General features: G+C 37.6%; 1 protein-coding gene across 7 annotated transcripts in view; it reads right to left on the bottom strand.

Annotated features, from left to right (window-relative positions):
* LOC111871023 (endophilin-A) overlaps positions 1 to 26,223 on the bottom strand; it is a 182,044-nt gene that overhangs the window by 5,424 nt on the left and 150,397 nt on the right. For 2 of the 7 annotated variants that reach the window (XM_023863746.2, XM_023863747.2), the window contains exons 6-11: positions 24,195 to 24,261; positions 17,428 to 17,528; positions 15,525 to 15,628; positions 12,433 to 12,554; positions 8,112 to 8,201; positions 2,073 to 2,188 (exon numbers count right to left, since the gene is read on the bottom strand). In XM_023863746.2, coding sequence (XP_023719514.1) covers positions 2,073 to 2,188; positions 8,112 to 8,201; positions 12,433 to 12,554; positions 15,525 to 15,628; positions 17,428 to 17,528; positions 24,195 to 24,261 — 600 coding nt within the window. Of the gene's footprint in view, positions 1 to 2,072; positions 2,189 to 8,111; positions 8,202 to 12,366; positions 12,555 to 15,524; positions 15,629 to 17,427; positions 17,529 to 24,194; positions 24,262 to 26,223 lie in introns of all 7 variants that reach the window. The other 5 variants (XM_023863749.2, XM_023863748.2, XM_033754066.1 and 2 more) reach the window with 5 other exon arrangements.

Here is a 26,223-nt window from a genome sequence, read left to right as displayed (position 1 = left end):
ATCACAAGGATAAACTTCTTACACTAATATAAGTTCACTGGTTTCTATTTAATCAAAAACTATAAAAAAAAGCATAACACTCAGTAGTAGCAGTATGATTATTTTTATATATTTTGATTAATTAATGGGAAAGATAACATCAATTTATCTAATATAATTAGTATATGTTCTAGTTTCTTTTTCATTTTAATAAAACGTTGTTATTTTTTGCACCCGCACATCTCTGTACTGGCAACTTTCTCACTTGTATAGGGTGCATCAATGAATCGGGTGATTTGGCAGTGGTGTTTTTTCCTGGATTGGTTGGAGTGGGGAGGGTGCCACTACTGCCACCCAGCAGCCTACTTCAAAGCGTTTTAGTTGCAATGAAGCTGCGAACTGGAGCACAATGTTCTCTTGCTGTGAAAGCATTTTACAAAAATGGTGACAGTTTCGTGACCCTCAGCATGAATTTCGAAGAGAGTTTGGTATTCATCGCAATCATCCTGTTCCATCTGTCCATGCCATCATGACCCAAAACTTTGAGGCTACTGGTTCTACACTAAAGAAGAAAGGTGGTAGGGTAAAAACAGCACATACACCCGGGAATGTAGTGGCAGTGAGAGAAGCCATTGAATGGAGCCCACGCCAGTCTGTGCGTCACCACACTACATCACTCGGGCTGTCTGAAGCCAGCGTTTGACGGATTTTTCCAAAGATCTCCACTTCTACCCCTTTAAAATTCAAATTACTCATGCACTACATAAACATGAATATGAAAACAGAGTCAATTTCTGCCAGACAGTTTTGCAATTAATTTAATCAAAACTAAGATGTCGTTAACAACTTACTGATGAGCGATGAAGCTCATTTCCATTTATTGGGGTTTGTTAACAAAAAGATGAATGAATTCTCATAGAAATGCTGCAAAGAGTAAAGAGTGACTTTAGGAAGAGACTTACCGAGTGCCTACAGCAGAATGGTGGTCATCTGTCAGATGTTATTTTTGGCAAACAGACTTTTGTTTTCAGTGAGTTGAGCAAAACCAAATGCTTTCATGTTTACACTGTATTCATACGAGGGAGTACCCAAAAGAAACCGAACTTATTTTTTTTAAACTTATTTATTCAATTTTAAGCACAAACCTTCAATCCCCTTCAAAGTACTCTCCACTTACACTAATACACTTGTCTAGTCTTTTATTCCATTTTTCAAAACCTTGTCTAAATTCATCTTTTGAGATGCTTGACAGCGCCTCCGTCGTTTTTTCCTTTCACGTCTCTTTTCATTCAAGGAAACAAAAAAAAGTCGCATGGGGCAAGGTCGGGTGAGTATGGAGGGTGAGGAACAGGGGTCATACCATTTTTTGGTCAAGAATTGTCATACAGACAGGGCTGTGTGGGCAGGGGCATTGTCATGATGGAAAAACCGGTCACCCGACTGCCACAAATCTGGCTGCTGAGCTCCAAGTCACTCCCGACAGCTCCACAATTTCTTCGATGGTCCATCGTCGATCTTCCTTGACGATTTCACGATTTTTTTCAACATTTTCATGTGTTCGGGCCGTGGAAGGACGACCAGAACGAGGTTTGTCATCAATTGACATTTCACCATTTTTGAAACGGGAAAACCACTCAAACACTTGAGTTTTCCCCATAGCGTCGTCCTTGTACGCCGTTTTTAACATTTCAAGAGTTTCTGTTCCACTTTTCCTGAGCAAAAAGCAGAATTTCACCACCGCACGCTGTTCACGAAAATCAGCCATTGCAAAAACGATGATCACACAAAACAGTTGTCACTATAAACTCTGCTGAGACTAGTCCTTACCTTCTGAAGCAATGGTAGTCGACTTATCAACTCAGGAATGTTAGCTCTATGCGCTCATAGCCGCAAAACGCGGTACTACAAAAGCTCTGCCCACAAAAAAATTAGTTCGGTTTCTTTTGGGTACCCCATCGTATGTGTTAAAACCAAATAAATAAAACAGTTTATTGTTCATAACGTTTTTAAAATTATCCGATTCATTGACACACCTTGTATATATAAAATCTGAAAGTAAATAAAAACTCTTCAATGAATACAAGAATGTTTACCTTAAAACCAAGTTCACCAGGGTTTTCAGGCTCAAAGTCATAGAGGGCTGTGCAACATGGACTCTTTGTCATTGGTGTCCTGGCTGGAGATCTCATCGGCGATGGCAAAGGAGACGCTATGAGAAACACAGGAGATGAACTAAGAAACTCTTGACACATGTAATAAAATTTACATGAAATGATTGCACACAGAGTTCCAATATCTATGGTGCCCTGCCTGCAACCACAATGGTACCAACAACATTTCACAGATAAAATTAATTAAAATTGAAGTCAGTCCAATAACAATTTTTCTGTACAATTTTATCAAGCAGTGGTGAAATGTTAAGAAAGTTGTACTACGTACAATCTGGACAAAGTGGCAAAAAGAAAATTCCTGTCCCTCATAGGAATCAAATCCAAATTTCAAGGTCATAGCCAGTAACTATACCAATATTTGGATAAAAAAGACATCAAAATATTTAGTAAGGGGGGACATGGTGGTCTCAGGTATGATGCTGGACTCACATTAAGAAGGTTCCAAACCTGATACCTGGTCAGATTTCTGTACCAATTTTCTGGTATCAGATGAAAACCTTCTCCTTTACCAAAGATAAAATGTTGGAAATATAAATTATACCAAGCCAGACCATGGTCTGGAGCCCACACTAAGCTGCAAGTCCCCTTTGTCAGTCACTGCCACTGAGAGCAACAGAATCTGCCCTGCAGGTACTCCCAACTCAGAAATGGATTTGTTGCCCCTGACTCAGTGAGCACAGGGAAGAAAGGAGGGAACAGAGAAACAGACAGTGGAGGTCAGCTATGTCTCCATCTACAAGTGGTAGCAATGGGTATGTACTCTGTGGGATCAGCTAGACAAAGCTAAAGTCCTACAAAGGGAACATTTTCTTCTGTTTCAAGGATGTATGTTCTATGAGTAATAACGTAATTGTTTTATACTGTGCCTAAGTTCATAACAAGTTTCCTGATGCTGTGATGGTTGAGAGAATTCTGTTTACAAAGGTACTGCAGGAGACTTCTGGATAGAAGGCTGTATGATGAGTTTCATTAACTCTTCTAGTTGTCAACAGGTTACATGCCAAGGTCGTATTCTGATTAGATAGGAAAGCTTGATTTTCAGCAGGAACAATGACAGCTGTGATTTCAGTGCAGTAACAACCTATATAACCTATAATTATAGTACTATATAAGACACAGCCCACAAAAAAACATAAACCACCTGACAACAATATTTGCAGACTGAAACAAGTAGTGGGATGAAAATAAAATAACCTGAATATTAACCTTTAACGACTGTTTTATATATATATATATATATATATATATATACATATATAAACAAGTAACACCCCACTGTGGCAGAATATTATTTTTATATAAGGCAGGACAGTGCTCATTTTGGGAGTGCTGATAGTTTGATCTTGGGTTTGAAACCAAAACAAACACACCCAAGTTCATGTCAGAGGTTCATTTGTTAGCTCTCAACAATGAAATCGTTTATACTGATTTCGATACTATTTACGTTTAAATATGACTGTTTATAACCTGGTCAGCCAAATAGAGCCCAGCTTTGTTTTGAGAACTGAGAAGAAAATATTCAGCTGTGCTTGCATGTTAGTGCTTCTAGAGCTTTNACTGTCATATATATATATATATATATATATCATTTTTATTTAGTGTCTCGGAGAAGGTACAAACCCACTGAGCCAGTATTACTTTGTAAGTAAAAGGCATCTTCATCACTGTGACTTTCGGTGTCAGTATTGGACTGGCACTCTTTTCGACTAGTATTATAATTACTTTGCATCACTATTTTGTGAGTATTACTAACAGGTGAGAGTGTCACTTTGTCAATCAAAATAATTTATTCAATTTAGCTGGGAAAAACCCTCCCCTTTATTTATGTGTAATATTTGGAGTGTGTAATTCAGTGAGACTGTTATAGTTCCTGTGTTATAAATCTGTGTAGGCTAGTGCAGATAGACTGAAGAGATTAGTGTGGAGTGGTTGCACACTGTGTAAAGCATCAATAGTGTAATAATTAATTGCAGTTAGGCCTGTAAGTTGTTAATAAACCCAATTACCAGTCCGAACCCCATCTTTAGTCACCCGTGCACGTGACAATATGTACCCAAATCAAGAGATGTATGATCAGGAATCCTCAGAAATGTCTAAAAGTATCATACAGATCCACAATCTAACCTCATTAAATAAAATTAATATACAAATAAAAATGGAATCACTGAACTTACTCTCTGCATGTACTGTGAGTTGACTGCTACCAACACTGTAGTCCACATCTACACAATCTTGTTACACAATAGATATCAAACTGTTCTTATATGTTCAAGTCCATTTCAAGCACACTGCCTATTTATTTCACAACTGTATAGCAATCATGAAGATATTTTCTGTTTACTTTGACATAGTCTTTGGAATAATGAACACTTTTATTCAATTGTATGCATCTCTTAATAATTCAGAGAATGTTATCTATTCCAAGTGTCCACTCAGTTACAAAGTGAAATAAAATATAACATCCCTTTCAAAAGATGGAGAAAGGAAGAAATAACACACAAACGGTGATAGCAGAACCAACACACACACGCACGAATACACATATATTAACAATCACCATTCAGGAATATTACACAAAAACAGAGAAAGTCACTGACTTATAACCAGGAGATTAAGGGAAGCTACCTTAGTTCCAGTCTGAAGTATCTTCTAAAAATTAGATGTGATATGGGTTAAAGATGTTTACTACAATACCAGCTTTAATTACAAATTTGAAACTGTTATTGCATGCTTGACATAATGTAATCTGGCTTTTATTAAAAATGTCTGTGCCCCTATATCTGGGAATGATAGTCACACAACAAATTACATTCATAAAACAATTAAGACGAGATCAAATTTGAAGAGAATGCTTGTTACCATCCAGTTCAGACTATATGCCTTCCTGTCTCCTACATGGAAGCAAAGATAAAAATAATAATATATTGTGATGAATATAATCATTTGCTAGGCAACAGCTACGTAAACATTTGTTTCCATGGCAACGAATAGTAACAAAGGCATTCCTGTGACAACACAACAGAACGGAGGAAATGTAAGACATGCTGATTTCTATCCTGGCCAAGTGACAGTTAAATTGAGTTGATTCGTGAAAATCTGAAGTGACGAGACCAATTTGGAGATGAAAATATAAATGGGATGTTAATACTTAAACTAGAACTGAGGTGTGGTGCAGTGGATTGGATTCATCTGGCCCATGTGAACATAACAATGAACTTTTAGGTTCAAGCATTCACCAGACTCTGCTCTTAACCTCCTAACGATCTGTTGCTGTCATTCTGAAATATTTATAAAAATGTAACAATTTCAAAGCATTTATTAATTATTCGGTCTGTGACGTCATGTGGTCTTGTAGTTCTGTAACAACGTTCTAGGGGAACATCTTGCCTCCTTTTTCAGAGTCAAAATGTCTTCTGGGGTGTGATATCATGCAGTCTTGTAGGTAGATAAAATGCTCTGGGGAAGGCATGTTCCTGCAAAACCTTGGTATCCACATACAATAGTATATGTGCCATAACCCACAAGTCCAGAATCTGACCAATCACTGCCATGTAAGCCTCAGAACTTATATTCATTAGTTACCTTTGTATTAAGCGGCCTCTGTAGTCTAGAGGTAACATTCCCACCTCATGACTCGTAGTATGCGGGTTCAAATACCCGGCGGAGGTCGTCGAATTTTTAAGGGCGGAAAAATTCAGGGAACAAGTCCTCCGCGAGGGACTTTAAGCCGTGGGTCCCATGTCGTAGCTTTACAGCACGTAAAAGAACCTCTTATCTCCAAAGGAGGTCACTGAGCCAAATTACGGACGTTTCCCGCCCAACAGCAGTCTCTAATACCTCTGGTAGATGGGGGAAGCATTATAGATACCTCTCATCAAGTAGAGCCGGTCTCGCTGGCTGGGCGGGATTGATGGCAAGCACCAGTACCGGTAGGATATAGAGACTGGTAGAAATCATAGAGGGAAGCACAATGGACCAATACAGGTCTAAGTGCATGCGGAAACCCACCCTCTCCAACTAACTAACTAACTAACTAACTAACTACCTTTGTATTATTATTTTGCGCTGCATTTTTGACAAAACATCCACTTAATTTTGAGTCTATTCCAGCCATCCTCATGAACCCATCTGTTTACATACCTAAGTCTACAACTGTTCCTGTGAATTACTGTAATTCATGCCCATCTTTTTGAAAGAAAATGTCATCATGTGCAGGCTGGTGACCAAGACAAAAGTTTTCATGTTATGGCTCAAATGAAACCTTGAAGCTGAAAGAATGCACTGCATGTCATCTCATCACTATCAGAACAATAACTTAGAAGCTGCAACTTATAAATCAGATTTCTGCATTATCTATCAAAGAGACAGCTATGTAATATGAGCATGCATTTCAGAATTGAACCAAGTCAATGGGTTAAAAGCTTCTAGCACAGTTTATGTGTTTTCTTCAGTATGTTTATGTATTTGTCCAATAAACTACCATTATTATCAGATGCCAGAAGCTAGCATGTTTCAGCTAAAATTGGTCCTTATTTTCTTGTGTGAATGTGTGAGTGGGTTTAAAAGAACATGAGCAACTATGGATATTAAGAGATCCTAAAAGGTTCTGACGATGGTGTATAACACTCAGAATTAGTGGGTTTTTGGACTTTTTCCATCGTCCAGTATTCTAGAAACTAGAGAATATGATGTTTTGGAAACTGATCTGTTTCTGTCTTCAGTCACTGGTTACCTTTTCTAAGGGACTCAACTGAGTAGGTGTCTTCCCTCCTCCCTCACCTGAGGACAGAAACAGTTCAGTATCCGAAACATCATGTTCTCTAGTTTCTAGAATACTGGACGATGGAAAAAGTCTAAAACCCAGTAATTCTGACAGATATTTATGGCTGGATAAAAGTAAATTTTAACATGTTTTCTTACACTCAGTCTATAATTTTGCCTGTGGTTCTATATGGATGTGAAACTTGGTCTCTGACATTATGGGAGGAACATAGACTAAGGGTGCTCGAGAACTGGGTGTTGAGGAGAATATTTGGACCAAAGAGAGATGAAGTGACAAGGGATTGGAAAAATCTGCATAATGAGGAGCTTCATAACTTGTACTCTTCTTCAAGTATAATTAGAATGATCAAGTCAAGGAAGATGAGGTGGGCAGTGCATGTAGCATGAATTTGGGAGACGAAGAATGTGTATAGGATATTGGTGGGAAATCCAGAAGGAAAGAGACCACTGGGAAGACCAAGGCATAGGAGGGTGGACAATATTAGAATGGATCTTAGAGAGAGATAGGATGGGATGGTATGGATTGGATAGATCTGGCTCAGGATAGGGACCAGTGGATGGCTCTTGTGAACACGGTAATGAACCTTTGGGTTCCATACAATGCTAGGAAATTCTTGAGTAGCTGCAGAATTGGTGGCTCCTCCAGAAGGGCTCAGTTCCATGAGTGAGTCAGTTTCTTACACTCAGTATATAACAAAATAAAAATTTAACATCTGTCAAATTTTACAAGGGTCTGACTAAAGTATGTAAAGGATTTTCTGATTTTCTTGAACCCTGCCAGTGGTATATTCTAAGTTGAAAAGCAATGGTGACAAAGCATCTCCTTGCTTCAAACCACTCTGAATAGGAAATATATCACATAAATTATTACCAACATGGACTAAAAGCAGAGACTTATAACTTGATAAAGCACTGTTACTTGATTCAGCATGCTACAGCAAACACATATTTAAATTTGAAATTATATTTAAAGTTGTGTGTGCAAGAATGCACACTTGTGTGTGTGGGCACACGTGTGTGTCAGTGTGTGCGACCTGTAGCTTTCTGTCATACCTTATTCTTAATTTGCTTTGACAAACCCTGTCAGGTGTTTAATTATGCACTTCATATTTTTAAAGATTCTATTAAATACTTATATGAATATATTAATTTGTAGAGGTGGGAATTAATGAAAGTTACCATTAGAAGAGCGTGGCGCACTGCCAGTGGAGGGAAACAGCTCCAGTTGATTCGGTTTTGGGTGCACAGGAGAAGAACCCTGAGAAGTGCCTACACCACAGCAACAGAGATGTTAGTCAGGACACATTTACCCAGGCAGAAGTCATGAAGACAGAAAGAAAGAGAGATTAAAAAGATACGTGGCAAAGGTTGCTTCACTGTCAGCATATTACGTTTGACACTGTCCACAGTCTATAAAGTATATGTGATATGAAAGCATTCTAAAAGCTGGATCCATTTTGACCATCAGTTATAAAGATGAAAGGATCCTACTCAATTGAGCCCCTTACAAAGAACTGTGAACAATTATATGATTGAGACTAGCTCTGAAGGGCACTATTTTCTGGGATGTAATGCTGTATAGTCTTGGAGAAGTTTACTCCTATTACAGACACACATACTATCTTCATTTTCTGGGTTGAAGCCAAGTAAGCAAGCGGCAAGCATACTCATTGATCCTGAAGATGGAGACAGTACATGCCTTCGAGATGCTGGTAAACTTCTACCAGACTACACGGCATTACACCTCATTTGACTGTACTCTTCATGGTCACAGCTGTGAGAATATCAAATCTCACAAAACTTGCTCTTTCTTAAGGGACCCAACTGGATACATCCTTTCCACTTTACACTTGACTGAATCAGATCTAGTTTCTAAAATGTTATATTCTTCAAGTATATCTCAGAGAATGGAGAATGCCAAGCATAATACTGATATAAAGATTAAAATGTTGTGTATTGTTTGCCTCATTACTGTTGCAGTGTGAGACTGCAATACTCCAGCGCTTTCCAAACATTCATGCAAACTTATATTTACTTATTTTATATGCAAGTCTTGCTAATGCTAATACTAATGTAAATGCTAACGGAGAACAAATATTAAGGCTTATGACCAAAAAGTTCTGCTAAGATCACTGCTTTAAAGATATTACTAAAAGCTGCTTGAATATAAGATTGTAGTCCTTTGGATTGTGATATTGGATACCAATGTTGCAGAGGAGTATGTCGCCTACACCTTCAAGAACAGATGGAGAGATTTCCATGAAAAATATTATAGAATTGTATAAAAATTGTCACATTATTTCCATTTTCATTAGGGTAGGAAATTTTAATGAACACTTTGCGTGATAACCCAAATGTGTTTCCACATGTATCTTGAGCATAAAGTGACAAAAATTTATCAGGGTCAAAAACATTTTGAACAAAAGTTGTAGAGGAAAATTAAATACATATTTCATATCCATTATACTTAATCCATTTTACACTTTTTTGAGATCATTAAAAACCCAGACACCAGGTGTACATTTCTGAGTTTCTACATTCAACAACACATCAGACTATCTATGTTTTTATTACTTGCAACCTACTGCCTTCATTAGCAGGGATAATTTTGACTATACTCTATACTTTTTCTTACACTCATTCTGCCACATCTGATTATGGTCTCTAGTGAGGCTTCACTTTAATTTTTTAGCCTACTTTCCTTATTTTGCAAAAATAAAAGTAGGCTTATGATCACTTTGCTGCCTGTGTGTCTGTGTGCTCCTCCCAACAAGTTGGAATAGTGGAGCAAGAAGAGGCAGTCAGTGCTAGGCAAAGGCTCCATATATAAGTCCCCATGGGAATGAATACAGATGCAACAGTAGAAGAACTGTTGGATGCAGTGTTTTCTATGCAGTCCATGCCATATCAAACACACAATATCTAGTGAAAGGAAAGTAGGTGATTAGTTATTCCCTAGAATCTCTTGTATTCATTACGTTTACAGTGCATGTAACGATAACATATTACTCAACCGATTATTTTAATGGTGACTGACTGAAAGTTTGAATCCCCTTGACAATGTAGTGGTACAACAGCTTTGAATGTAAAGTCATGACCATTATTAACATGAATGGAAGCTTCAAGAACTGAACACTAGTATTGTAATGTATGAAAACTACATAACTACAATATTATGTTCACAATATACACACTGGACAGAGCTGTGTTACTAAAATTATTCTATTAGCATTATTCAGTTCCTTCAATCTGAACTATGGGCACTTAATATTTTCACAACTGAATTATTGTTATAATTCGGAGAGATCTACACTAACACTAAATCCACAAACCAACCATCTGGAGCATATTCTGCAATCTCACACGTAAAGGCAATACACCAAATATTGATGATTGTAAAGTATATATACATATCTGAGGCCTGATCAAAGCCTTGAGACTGAAACTACGGTAACTATGACACTATGTTTATAATAATGGGAGCCTAGTCCCCTTCAAAGTAGACTGATTCAGAATGTACACATTTGTTACAATATTCCTGCCAGTGCTTGAAGCACCTATCAAATTCAGTTTTAGGAAATGCCAATAGCTCTTCTGTTGCACTGTGTTCAACTATTATTGAACAGTTTATTGAACAGGAAAAAGTCACCAGGTGTCATACCTAATGGGCAGAGAGGTTGTCTCACTTGTATTTAACAATTACTGCACCAGCTGCCCTGTCACAACATGATCCATCATGGAATCATTTCAACACTTATAAATACAAATGTTGGTTAACAGTCTGCAGTTGCAGGGCATATTTCTGGTGCACAACACCCTCATAATAACAGAAAGTAAGCACCACTGGTTTAGTTTTGCTTTGCACATGGTGAACATTTTTTGATTATGGAATGTGACTGGATTTTAATTGTGATGACTGAATTTATTTTCATTGTTATGACTATTAGTCATATTTCATTTTCATTTAGTAAGAAGTTTCTGCACATTCAAGCACGTCAGGCATCAAAGATAGAAATAACTTTTCCTTTCCTGTGTCACGTGTCAAGCCTAGATGAAACACATCTCATCCCTAGGTTTTCAATTAAACTGACCAGGCATGAGTCATGAGTTTATATTTCTTCAGCCATTTTAGGAACAGTCATTTCTAACTAAATCATGCACTTCAGCTAGTGATTCATCAATTATAATGGCCGAAGCTCTTCCACAATCCTCATGATTTTCAACGGGCATTTTCCCCTCATTAAAATGATGGAACTACTAAAAAACTTGTGCTCAGATCATTATCACATCTTCAAATACTATCTGCATCAAACTAATATACTTTGGCTGTCATCTTTCTGATCTTCATGTAAGGTTTATTGCACACACACTATTCCATACTCTTTGACATCTTTAATTTAATATGTGACAAAAAGACTCTGAATATGAACAAGGCTTTGAGTTTCTTCAAACACATTTCAGAAATGGGATATGCTTCCATTATCAGACATAAGGAAGGAAAGGTTTAACTCAACTGAGCACATTAGAAGGAGCTGTCTTGACTGGACTCCAAAAGAAGTTCCCACCACAGAACACATTCTGTTAATGACAAATACTATCAGTGGGCAATAAGAACAAACAGAGAAACCATAAGGAAACAAAACTGACAGATCCAATGGAAAACGAACCTTTACTCCTTACATCTGATGACAAAAACAGATTCCAAAATATTATTTGAAAAACCTAAAGACAATGGTCAATAGTCAGAGACACTTCATCTGGCTACCCAAAGTCATCATCCTTTCACTCATTCACTCCACTTCTTTGCTCCTCCAAGCCTCTTTCTGCTGCATGGTAGCAAGGGGTAGCATGAGAGGTGACAGAATGACCTTAACTGGCCAAAAGAAATGTCCCAGGCTTTTGTCATGTTTGTTGTAACACACCATACTTAAACATTTTGGACTTAACCCAGATTTTATTTGCTACCCATGAATAACAAAAGCAACATGACAAGCTGTGAAAATGCCCGGGCATTCAGTAACATGTCAGGACATATTCGCAACAGCCCCCTCCCTGCGAGTCTGATTTATCTAGATATTAATTCAGTCATGAGGTCTTTTGATCAGGCCTTGTACTTAATTAAGGAAAATGTCAGTATGGCAGAGCGCTGTTTTTCAATTACTGCATATTGACAGAAGTCATTCATTTAAGATTGGTGTGCAAATTTTATATTCATGGGGAAAAGTGTGAAAGAATTACAATCCAAGAATGAAGACAAGAGTGAAGGGCAGGTGACGAACATTCTCAGGAAGAAAGTAAACACTGAGCAAGCCCATAACCCTGAGGAGTGACATAACATCTACAGAACACAATACAATGAAAACTTATGGGTAGATGACAAATGATCCCAATCCATCATACCATGACATTGCAGTATGAATAGGGTAAGTATCACCTGTTGTCATATACGCATGCACAGAACTATATGAGGAAGCGTGCCATGCTGCTCTGCCGTACTGACCAGTACTGGGGGGTGGGAGGGGTGGCGCACCGTTCAAACCATCTGAGATGCCTTCAACATGTAGGTCTGCCAGTGTCTTGGGAATAAACTCAGCCTTGGGTCTGCTTGCTGCCTCATCTTTCCTGCAAAACAAATGAATTGCATATTACATTCCATTAATTAAGAACAGTAAAAGACAGGTTAGTAACACAGTAAATCCTTGCTGAACATGAATTTCAGCACCATGGCTTTGAATATATGCCATGTTACTCTTTGCAACTATTGTTTTCTTATATATGAAAAATGTTCTTTTATACTAGAAACGTGCTTATGCCAAACAGTCTGCCTGAGTAGCCATGAACTGGATACAGCTCCAAGCACATTTCTGTCTTCTTGTGTTTCTCCAGTAACTGCATACCCTCTGGTAATACCCATCAATTCTTAGATCCCGGGTATTCTTTGTATATTATTGTACATTATTATTTGTAACATATTTTTATGTTAACTGCATCAAGCATCAAGATATTTTCGTCCATATTTGTATGCCGTGTCCGTCTTGTAGTATTGAGGGGGTGGGTTTCCCCATGCACCGCAACTAATAGTCTATTGTATATCCCCCTTTAAATTTCTACTGTCTCCATACCCTACTGGAACTGGTGCTCGCTATCAGCCCCTTTCTGCCAGCGAGGTTTCGACCTTCTATTGGCAGTGGTATCTGATAATTAGTCCCTTTCTGTCAGTGAGGTCGTCCCTCCTCTGGCAGTGGTACCTAATGCTTCCCCATCTACTGGAGGCATTGGAAACTACTTGGGCAGGAAACTACACACAATTTACACAGAACAACATAACACAACCCCACCACTTACCCCCACAACATCAGAGCTCAATCAATACGAAGACACACACACATCCAACATTACAAGACCCGCAGCCAAAAAGGGAACACGTCACGAGACACGGTGAGTACTAAACATTATAATACAACACATAACAGATAGAAGCCGAAAGTAAAAATAATAAGTACCTTTTTCACGTTGCAGATAAATACAGAGTATAAGAGGAACGACTCCCATAGTGGAGGAACCATGCACGGGTTTGAATTGGGACATATAAGATGAATATCTTAACAAGATTTTAGTGTATAAAAATTTATTATAATTGACAAATATTTTTAAATATTTTTTAAATAATTTTACAATGACATACTGGCAAGCAATGCGATAGATTAATGTAAATGGAGCACCTGATGATGGCACTATGTTGTCGAAACATGTTGTGAAATAACAGGTGAAACTCAGTGCACTACAAGACGGACACGGCATACATATCATGGACAAAAATCAGTGCAACAGGATGCTAAAATACAACATCAAAATATTTGGTAAATTCCTTTTGAAGGTCCCTGATGCCTATTTTTCTCACACGTTCTTAAGCACAACTTTCTCTAATGACGTCTTCTGGAATATTAATCCATGCATTCACCAAGAAATAAATACATGAGGGATCTTCAGAAAGTTTCTGCACTTTTCATTTTACAGCTTTACCGATGATTAGAAAACAAACTACATCACTTTTCTACACAATCACCCTGCTTTTCAACATATTTTTCCCAGTGTTCTACCAACATCTTAATGGCATCACAACAGAAAGTCTTTGGTTGCGCACATAGCCACTGATGCGCTGCGTTCTTTACAGCCTCATCACATCGAACTCTTCTCGCCCCTAGAGCTTCTTTAAGCGGCGCAAAAAGTGAAAATCAGATGGCACAAAATCTGGACTGTGAGCTGGATGTTCCATGACTTCCCAATTCAATTTCCCAAGGATTCCCAATGTGCAGGCCATAGTATGTGGATGACCATTGTTGTGCAACAAAAGGATGCCCTCTGACTGTCTCCCACTTCTTTTAGAGCGGATTGCAGGCTTCTGCCCTCTCTCAAGCATGTCAAAATTGGTTGCACTCATGACAGTTGTTCCATGTTCCAGGTAGGTCTCAAGCACAGGCCCTTGAGAACCCCAGAAGAAGGTCAACATCAACTTGCCACCTGATGCTTGCATCTTGACTTTTTCTGCAGCAGGAGAACATGGATGCCTCCACTGCATGCTTTTCTGTGGGTTTCTGGTTGATAGAGGTGAACTCAGATTTCATCTCCTATGACGATCTGATGCAGAGTTGTCACCTTCTTTGCAATAATGAGCCAAGTTGCAGGAACAATTGTCTAAGCACATGCTCTTAAGCTCATCTGTCAGTTCCTTAGGTACCCACCTGGCACAGACCTTGTGGAACTGAAAGTTATCATGCACTACAGAATAGGCAGATCCAATGCTGATATTCAGCTGTTTTGCGGTTTCATGAACAACCATTCCTCTGTTTTGATGAATAAGCTCTAGCTCTTTCTTTATTCTGTGTGGCTGTGGCTGGACAACCCAAGCGCTATGCATCAGTCACTCTCAGATGGCCAATTTTAAACATTTCAATCCATTCATACACAACTCTACAAGAGACAGATTGTCCCCATACTGAGCACGCATGCAATGATTAATCTGTTTACCTGGTACACCTTTTGCCCACCAAAAAACGTATCACAGATCATTTGTCCTCCTTCGTGCGATTCTCAAGTTTCGCTACCATGTTCACCACTTTGTAGCAACTCTCACACTAACTGCAAGGCTTACTTTTCTGACTAGTTACATGACACCCTACAATACCCCACCACACCCTGCCCTCCCATTCTTTCCATTTTCTTTGAAAATGTATATGTGCAAAAACACGTCTTATTTTTTAAGGTAAGAGAAAATGGATATAATAAAAAGAAACTGACATAAAAAGTTCTGTTATAGTGTACAATGAAGTCATGGAACATTAAACATTCCAATCTACTGATTATAATACAATGAGAAAAGAGTATGGCAGAAGTTGACAGATGAGACCCTGACCCAATGGCTAAATGCAATGGGGAGTTGCCTAGCATGTTTCATTACATGTACCAAAACAGGGATATTCATTTTCAAATGCTCTAACACAAAAAATAATAAACATTTTCACAGTGCAACTGTTCTGTCTATTAATCACAGAATATTTGTAGTCTCACACAAAAATAAAAGGACCAACTCACTTTTCCAATAGTGTTTCAGTCAGGCCTCTGAGGACTTCTGTGCACTGCTGGTGGTAATCCAGAAGCCCTTCGGCAAATGTTGCCAACTGAGAAATCAACTCCACCTAGTCAGCAAACACAGGAACACTGTGGCGCTAAACTGAATATAGTTTTGAATACAGTAAACACTTTCAACATGTAAGCATATCGCTTTTAATTTTACTATTACAGCAAACAGCCAATTAGCACTCAAGATTTCTGTGAAACAACTGACAGATGAAGGCACAAAAAAGAAGTAAGGTTAGAATGGGTACACTGCTACCAACACCAGAAATGTGTTCAATTATGATTGCATCTTATGGCTTAGTTACAGAAAACTGGATTGCTAATAACACATAAAATATTAATACTGCTTTTTAATACCAAATTTTGTAAAACAGATATAGCAACCTTGTTACTGTCCATATTTAATCTGTAGAGAAGGGAAAACAAGGTAGAGCTTTCTAGTATAATAAAAAATTTGGTCCTTGAATTTAAAATTAACTTTGGGGCCCCTCTGTACTATCTGTCACATTCTGACTCTTATTCTTAGCCTTTTGAAGCCTAGGTCTGATATGTTACTTCAAATTTCAAGGTTTAGTCACAACCTGTTCCAATATCTTATCACAGATTGGAACAAAATGGTAACAATTCTCAGATCAACTCCTGACATGAAAATCTGGCTTTAAAGGTTCCCTAGTCCTAAGGTAAAGTGTACATTGATTAACAATCCATCACACTGCCACCAAAATCTTTGAACATATTAGAGACACCAGATGACAGGCTCAGAGATTATCAATAATTTAACACTCCACCAAGATCAAACATGGCAAGTATATGGAGATAAATGAGCAGCTGGGATATGGTATCATCACTTCGTGAATAAACATACAGCTGGAAGCTCACATCTTCTCTAAAACTACAGTGTTTTCTGGATAATAAGTTTCTCAGAGGACATGCAGAAAATAACTTCTTCAAGCGGAAAAATTCTTAAGGAACATACAAAATTAGGCTCACTTTTTGGACACACTTTTGTATTTTAATTCCAAGCAACTGTTTCATAATATTTAAAATGTATATCATCAGGGAAACCTGGAAATACAATGGCAACACCAGAACTATTCTTTACTTCAGTACTAAAGAAAAATTACTGGAACACAAGTCATAATGGACCACCTAAAGGCTGTATAAAAAATAAATATCTGAAGACACGTTATTCAATCTGCTTCTACTTTCTGTCTAATATTAAGTTTCTCCTGCAAAGTCATTGCTTTCTGTTTAACTGGAACTGCTGCCATGTTTTTTTTTAAATTACACTGCAAGTAATTTCAACAGTTTTTTGTTATTAACAAACTTATAAAAGCATGTGTACACACATGAAGCCAAGTTTGCCTGATAATGTAGCAATGCTGAAAACTGAATATGAAGAAACAGATGTTCAATGATACACTATACTTAATAAAAGATGAGTTACAAAAACCATGAACTGGAAATGAACAGTTGATGGCTCGGGTACAAGTTCTGAAGCTGTCCACAACCCATTATTAACTGAAGTATGGTCTGACTATCAAGAAATGAATACATATTATAATGAAATTTTTGTATTGTATCCAATACATCAGTATTATTTTAAATGTATTAAATGGGAAATTTTCTATAAAATGTGTTACAAAATGAACTTCTAAAGCAGGCAAATTCTATATACAGGAACTTTATACATGAGAAATTTTAACATTATTCTTATGAGCATTTTAGTGGGACTCTAAAAACCAAACTTCTTATATGGGAAAGAATATTCAGGTCTTCCTTATCCCCAGAACATTGCATCATAATGAGACAAGTTAATGGGGGTGAAGGAACAGGGAAGGGTTGCCTTCCAACTCACATCATTCTCCAGCAAGTTGAACATCCCCATCTGAGCAAGGTGCAGAGATTCTGCGAACTTGTCCTCGGAGAGTTTGATTTCCTCATCTGTAATGTGAGAACCTGTAAATATCAGCCAAAAAGGGAAAGGAATAAAAGCTAGTGGAGTAAATCATAAAGAATGATAAATAAATAAATAAAATATAAACCAGACAACTACATGTAGAGCTAGCAATGCAGTCTTCTATAATCTATAATAATAATAATGGCAGACAACTAAGCTATGCAATACAGAATGTATATTTATCAGCACCAGTAAATGAAAACAAACCATTAGAGTGCTCCAGATTGTTTCCATGCTCTATAAATTATGGTCGAGCAAAATAAAATAAACCAATAGAATTTTCTGCGGATTATTTTACAATGTTGCCAGTTACTACATTATGTAGCATTGAAAATCAATATATTGAGCTGACTTAGGGGTTTCTGCATGTCTAAGTGCAAAGTCGTTCATTGTTCCTTTATTGGACACTATTTCACTACATGTTTCGGCCTAACTGGCCATCTTCAGGTGTACAGCTTGTTGTGGTTCAGGATTCTGCTGCTCACTGCATTGCAGGCAGCAATAGAATCCTGAACTGGCACTCAGCACCACAGTGAAAGAGATGGATATGAATCATGATATGAGACTTTTCCTGTAATTACATAATGACGTCTCTACTTTTTGAGGTAAATTTTCATGACAAAGAGCTTGGAAAATGCACATACTTAAGAGGCTGCCAACTAAAACACAAAGATTCAAAATTAAACAAGATAAACAAGATTTTTATGTCTGTCATCACTGTCTTTAAGGGAAGTTCCACACCCTCCCAAAAGTAAAAAAGACTGGAGCACCACCCTAAACTGCCCTTCCTCGACTACAGCCCTACATATAACAATAGAAATTCATTGCATTAAACTCATTTAGTTTCCAGAAGGGCCCTATCACTACATTAATTAGCATGCATAGTTACTAAACAGAAGGAAACTTATAAGAGCACTGAAACAAGGGTCAGAAAACAATCAATGAGAGGAAGAACAGTGCCCTACACAAAAAGCATTACATTTCTAAGTACTACGAACCCCTCAAGGTGGTATTTAAACCCTTGCTAGCTGCATGCTGTAGCAGTATTTCAATGGCCCTTTACCAGACATTTCTCACAGCATTCTTTCAATATTACAGATTTTAGAAAACATTAAAGTGAGTTTTATAAAATTTTCAGGAAGCATTACAATCTAAATTTTTAAGCAGCATTTCCAGGCTATGCACTGTACTAGTCAAAGCCATTGTGAAGCCATTAAGCAACTGCCTTGAAGGTCATAAAACAGTCCCTGTTAATTCCTATGAAATAAAGTAAGTCAGAAGAAACAACCATTATAGTGGAAATGACCACATTTGGAGATATAATGATTCAGTCAGCTTGAGTTTCTGCTAAGAGACAATTTTTCTGTGAGCTTCCAGTCAGTGAAGATGGGCTCAGGCAGCCGCCAATAGCATATCTCACGGGCTTGCAAGTACACACTCAGACACCAGCCTGAGAGGTTAATACAACAATAAAACCATACCACATACTACTATTATGCTCAACTCAAGATTCAAACAGAAAATCACTGGGTGACAGTAATCAATAAGCAATTCCATAGAGTGGCTGCATGGAAAATGTAATGACCCTATTCATAAACATTAATGTGAGAAACAGTGCTGGGTTAACTTATAGTGTGTTCTGGTGTCAATAATCATCATACAAAATACATAAATGACCCGCGCTAAGATTTCAACATCCCGTAATACATACTGAAAAGCTCTTACACCCTCACAGAGATGACTATAAAGATTATTGTCTTTTAGGTTGTGACACCATGTAGTGTAGTACACAGGGGTTAACGTTTCAGAGGAACCTGCTGCCTCCATCTTCACGGCTCCTTCAAAACGCTGATATCTATTTTCTTTTTTATTGCTAGTGGGGTGGGACTAAGTCCCTTGTACTGTGGCCACATCCAGCCTACTGTACCAGCCCCAGATGATAGGTGAGGGTGACTGTGGAGCAATTGGTGGAATGAAGATTGGCAGGGGAAACCGAAGTAGTTGGAGAAAACCTGCCCCAGCGCCACTTTGTCCAACACAAATCTCACTTGTTGACCAGACCCGGGATTGAACCCGGGCTGCTGCGGTGGGATGACAGCGACTAACCACTTGAGCTATGGCGTGGCCTTGATATCTATTTACTAAACTATAATCTATAAACTACATCAGCTAGATGACACCCTTTTACATAATTTCTGATTGTTAATTCTCAGTTGGACACACATTAAAGAAGAGTTCAATTAGTATGAAATATATGACGAAGTGTACATGCTTAAAATGTTCCCGACATTCTCATCCCACATACATGAGCAATTCAAAGGCTAGTTACAAATTGCAGATAAGTTCATTATTCAACAAGATGAAAACAGACTGGATGTTTCTTATGGATTATGAGAACTAAATACATTTAACACTTGCCTTGGAAGAGGCTGAAGCAAATTGCTATGGCATCTATTTCACAAACCCAATGTAATGGACAGAGCAAGTACATCATAAATACACTTGTCACCATATTTGGAACTAGTTACAGCTTGCAGTATGTCATGGGGTTATCAGGTATCCAAGCAAGGTCTTTAGTATCTACTGTAGGGAGAGCCAACATACCAGATTGACCCCCCATGGGGCTCCTTGATGGGCTCCCATATGGGCTGAGTCCACCCTTTTTACACACCACTGAGTAATAATAACAAACAACACAAATATGAATGAAACAACACGTGACAAGTAAGTCATGCTCCCACCCCACAATATGCAAGTATCAATAGAAGGTGGGCTGCACATTTCTGTTTCAGTAACTGCAAACAGCAGGCTCCTGTGTCAAGAAATATTAATGTGATACCATCCACATGCGTTCTTTATGTGAGATTATTCATTTAACATGAAATTGTATCCTTATGGAAATTATAAACTATGACAAGATTCATGATGTCAACCATAAACTAGTCCTTAAAGAAATTTGGGACAAATATAATTTCTCAAAACATAAAATGTGTAGCAAGAATAAATTCAGATCACATGTGCTACAGATACTCCTTGTTACATGTGACTTTATTTTAATACAGTCAACTAATTTAGACCAATTTCAATTAATAGCACTCACTTTAATGTGGACTGCTTCCTTGGTGATTGGGAGAAGCCAGAAAGGAGTAGAGCTGAGCACTGCATGGGCGGCAGAGGAAGAATGCACAGGTACAAGAAAAATGTTCATCTAGACATGCAACCTCCTCTACATATCTATTGCTGGCTCACTTTCTTGGGATAAGGAACTCTTCAATACAGTATTTCCTTCTTACCACTTGAAAGTCTTTGTTTGCTAACATTCTTTTGCAGTTCAACTTTTATTTTGTTATAAGCACTTAAAACAGTTCACAGAAATTAATGGAAAAGTTAAGTAGTATCTGGCTAGTGGTAGGGAAATCTTAGAAGCAAAGGAACAAGAAAATCAATGAATCTTGAGCAAGAGTTTGATGTGATTCATCACTATGGCAAAAAAACGAGAAAACACTATTCACACCATAGAAATCCAAGAACCTACACTGAGAAATATTTGTTACAATGAAGAGAAAAGAAAATCTTATGATGTTTATGACAGCACATGTCTGAAATTTCCATTGATTCTTATGAAGACATGTTTGATTCATATAATTTCACCCTCTACCATTTTCTGTTTTTAGAACACAAATGACTGAGTAGTACCTGTACATCAGTAATGTAACAGAATATTTTACTGTCCAATGGTTAGCCAATGTGTCTGTATCACTGACATAGGAGATCAGTTGATATGCTATTTCAGATTGTGGTATTATACTTATTTGTCTGGAAAGGGTCCATCAAGTTCAAGTTTTAAAAGTTTATTTTGTGTATTCACTACGATTTCTGATGGATACAAAGTTTGGTTTTGTTACTAGTGTGAGATGGGGGGGGGGGATTCCACAGAAATGCATCTCAAATTAAAACATTTGGAAATGGAAAAACAGAATTTCACAACATGCACATATTTCCATGAACATGTCCCTTCCATAACACAGGGATGTGCTGTGTAAACACTATGATTAAAATTAGTTGTGCTCTCTTTCACCACCACAAGTACATATTTAGTGAGGCAATAATAAAATTACAAATACCAGCAATTAAAATTATCCAACATATTTCAATAAAATAAATATTTTGATATTACTGAGATGATGATGTAGTTAACATATACTTCAAACAAAAGCGTAATTGTTCAGTTTGGTTAACATCACTTATATAATTTAATTCATTAGATGAATTAGTGAAGTTCAGGTAAAGATATTACAATTAAATGTTATTCTCCAATGCAATCAAGGCTTATGAAGCATTCTTTTAAATATTATAAATGCCCTCCTTTGTTAAGTTCAATAGTGTGGGTTATAAAGTTCTTTTATGATGCTGTCATTAGCTGGACTTGGGACATGCGGTAGAGCGGTTGGTTGAGGCACTACGTTACAAGCCGGAAGGTCAAGGGTTTCAAGTCATGAAGAGATGGATTTTTTCAATTGACTTAATCCTTCCAGCCACACTATGGCCCTGGGGTTGACTCAGCCTCTAACAGAAATGAGTACCAGGATTCTTTGTGGGGGTAAAGGGCAGCCGGCACGTAAGGGTGACAACCTTACCACCATCTGTGAGCCGAATGTGTGGAGAAAATGTGGGAGTCTCAATGTCTCACAATCCTATGGGCCAACACAGCCTGTTACAGGGATAGTATTACCATTAGCTGGACTACACAAACACTACTGGTTAGGATGACAGTTGAATGATGAACTGACAGGATTAGGAAGAGTGGTCATGATCTAATTAAAGATGGAAAAAACCATGAGAAACCTCACCCAGGTTAGCCAGCTTCCTGCCTAATATTTGAATTCAGCATCTCCTAAATGCAATTAAGAGCATTACAGCTATGCCAATGGTTCATGGGGAGGGATGTGAGAGGAAGTGGGTGTAGACTAAGATATCCAGGCATCAATCACATTCCAATCTGGATCCGTAAAAATCTAAATGCCTGCCAGCACCTACCACAAGTGAGTCAGCTGCATTATCAGTCCTTCTAACAACACAAAAACATACTGAAATTAAGAATTTCTGTTCATTTTTTCAAGAAAAATTTTATTCTTTCACACCATTTATTTTAATTTCAGTTAAGAACAATAACATGTCACTTCCTGCCATCTAAGATCATTCACAAGCCTAACAGAAGAGCAATGTAAATGAATGACAGATGGCAGAATATACAGCTGAAATACAGAGGAAGGCTCTACTGAAATATGTTAGAAATGACAACCAAGTGAAAATCTCAAAAGTGATTTTATATGACAAAGGACAGGTTATGCTGACATTCATTACTTTAAATATGGTTTACCGTGCCTACTTTCATTCTATTATGAACAATGGATTAATATTTTGGGGGAACTCTTCACATAGTGTAATTATTTTTAAAATACAAAAGAATATAATTAGAATCATTACAGGATGTAGAAGTAGAGATTCATGTAGAGAATTATTTAAGAAATTAAAAATTCTACTGCTTCAATCGCAATACATATTATCGCTTCTCTTATTTGTTGTTTGCAACAAAGATAAATTCAAATTAAATTCTGATGTCTATAACATGAATACTAGACAAAAATATAACTTCCACCTACCCTCATCAACTTTATCAGTATATCAAAAAGGAGTCTACTTTACTGGCATAAAAGTGTTCAACAATCTGCCACAAAGTATTAAAAACTTGGGCAATGATACTAAAAAGTTTAAATCAGAGTTAAAGAATTATCTACATGCTCATTCCTTCTACTCTTTAGATGAATACTTCAATGTAAATAGAGAATGATGTAAAATTAAGTTATATTAATTTTTAAGCTAAAATTGCCTGTACTTATGTATGTAACCTTTTGACTTGTTCTGTATCCAAAGGTACTAACCTACTTAGGATTTATAGAATGTAAATAAATTCAATTCAATTCAATTCAATTCAATTGAGATTTTATCAAGTTTTATGTTTTTTTCAAATGTAAGTTACTGTAAAAACTTTATCTGGAAGGCCCTTCTGTCTAAGAACTGCTATAAAATCCAAAATGTGCAACATTTCCATAGGCTACTGTGGACAAATTAAATGTTTGAAAACAAGTAACTGCATGAAGCAGATACGCATGTGGATGCCTCACAATCAAATTCATACGTGCAGAAATTTAAAATTAAATATTCTACTAGACTGCACCATGATTCAAGTCACATTCCCTTTCATTAACAGTGCAACATAAGGTCCAACAGTTGCAGTTTATGAAACAGAAAACAGGCACACTGCTAGTTCAGATGTAAACAAAACATACAACAAATTGACAAGCCTGGGATATGTAGGTTTTTTATGTGCCTCATAAACAGAGCTACAACAAAAATTTTACCTGTGGTTCAATGCACAGGAACATAAATTACATAACAATACTTTCATCCAAATGCCATGCTATAAAACAAACTTAAAAAGAAAGAGTATTGGAAGACAGATGAAGACTTACATAGACATGTATTTCATACCTTTTATATTCAAACTGATCCATTTATGCAAGATTACAACACACCTTATTAGCAACAGTTAATACTCTTAAGTATCATTGCAAAAACAAACTTTGAATTGAATCTAGGTCTACCTTTGGCTTGTCTCCTTCTCTTACAATCAAAATCCAACCGTCGGCCTTGCAGTTTCTTTCGATGGTGCTGAAACACACAAGACAATAGGTTAGAAAACGGGGTTATGAAGTCTGCCCCACACCAAAGACTGCCTCCTTCAGCACTACTAAGGCAGGTTCAGGGCAAGAAGGTTAACCCCAAGAGTTTAGAAAATGGAGCTACAGAGTTGTTACCTTGACTCCTTCAATACTGCCAGGAAAAGCTAAACAAATCCATAATTGCAGGCATAAGCAATGATAAAATTTTAACAACAGGTTAGAAAGGTCAAATTCATACTTCTTGATGACAAGATTGAATAGCAGAACTGTGGCACATGAACTGATTTAAGTCAAGTTCTCACGTTCTTTCAGACAGTAATATTATGTTTGGCATTTTGCAGCAGCATTTAGTGCAAAATGTACTGTCACGATTTTGGAGTTATATAGATGGGGTTTGGATTGGTAATCAGATTTAGTGAACACTTACAGAAAGTAACTACAAATAACTTCGACAGTCTCACTTCGTTACACACTCCAAAGATCACTGTAACTACAACATACATAAAGTCTTCTCAGTCTTCCCTAGCCATTGCTCAGTAGCAGCTTCCAATGGCAGATATTCTCCTTACTCTCGGTTTCCAAATTGTCTCTAGCTCAGCTACATAAATTCTTGACTGACTGCCCTATTTATAACATCTTGGCAAGGACGGCATGGAAAACACAATTCCTATGTTGCTGTTTCCAATATAGCCTCTTCCTTCACCATTTCTTCTTTTCCAAGGGCTGCACTTGTGATGCCTCTGATTGGCCTAGCCTTCCTTCCCATGGGTCAGTTCTTGCAGGGATTACTCTCCAACTGCTCCTGCTGCTCCTTCCTTAAGGCTGTCCATCCCAATCAGTTCTCTGATAAGGTGAAAGCCAGTCCAGGTGTACCACCGCCATCTTTGTTCTTTTCCAAGTGATGAGCTTTGAACAACCCTGTTTTCGTTTCGGAGGAGGATAAACCCTCCCCACCATTGAGTCATTCACTTTCACCAACCCAATGGAAAACTCAACTGCTCACTTCGCGACCTCCAATTCTTGAGTCTGCCTGACGGTTCTGTTGAAAGCCCTCTCACTTTCTAGATGTAGCTTGTGTTTCTTGAGTTGCTGCAGAATTGGCAGCTCCTCAAGAAGGGCCCAGCTCCATGAGTAAGTAAGTAAGTTATGGGCATTATTACTGCAAGAACTTCAAAATGAAAGAACATGTTCCTTTAGAATAAACTGCAAATTTACAGAATATCCAAATGGGATGGAAACATGCTTCTTGTAACAGCATGATGGTAGAATCAGTACAGGATTCTGTCTACTTGTAGCACTCTCAAATCAATTTTACCAACATCAGTTTTGCTGTTTTTTAACTGTTATCATAAAAGGTGACATATAATTGCATTACATTATAAGAACTCCTGAAAGTGACCCCCAACACTTCAGGCATGCCATGCAGCATGCAAACAAGTTTTGCAATATTTTCTAAAATTCATCCTCAGATACCAGAGTAATTACACATTTCATATCATTCTAATGAACTTAAGCAGATTGGGGTTATTTTGCTGCAAATACCCAAACTGTCTTCCTTTGGTTGTCAGTTGGCTGAAGAAGTGCGGCAATATACCACTCACATTCCTATCATGCATATTTTGCTGCAACTGATTATAAAAGTTACTGCTGTGAAATCTGGTTGTTCATGCCCATGCACAAGCAGTATCTTACACAGGCAAATTTAATTGGTCCTGCAGCTGTGAAAACGGATAATTGTGACTCTCCAGACACCTAATCTCTAACTGTGCCGGAATGTTCTGTTCTTCTTCCAGTACCACATTCCTCTAGGACTGGCTCTGTCACCAGCTGAACCTGCTGTCTGCTACTTTTTAACATGCTTCAATACACATGACCTTGTGAGAACTCATTTTTATGGGAATTTATAAGTGAACATTTGAATGCAATTTCTGTTTGTTCTCATCCTCATAAA

This window comes from Cryptotermes secundus, unplaced genomic scaffold (genome assembly GCF_002891405.2).
Source record: "Cryptotermes secundus unplaced genomic scaffold, Csec_1.0 scaffold1606, whole genome shotgun sequence".
NCBI classification, from domain to species: Eukaryota; Metazoa; Arthropoda; class Insecta; order Blattodea; family Kalotermitidae; genus Cryptotermes; species Cryptotermes secundus.
This window is presented reverse-complemented; position numbering and strand designations above follow the sequence as displayed.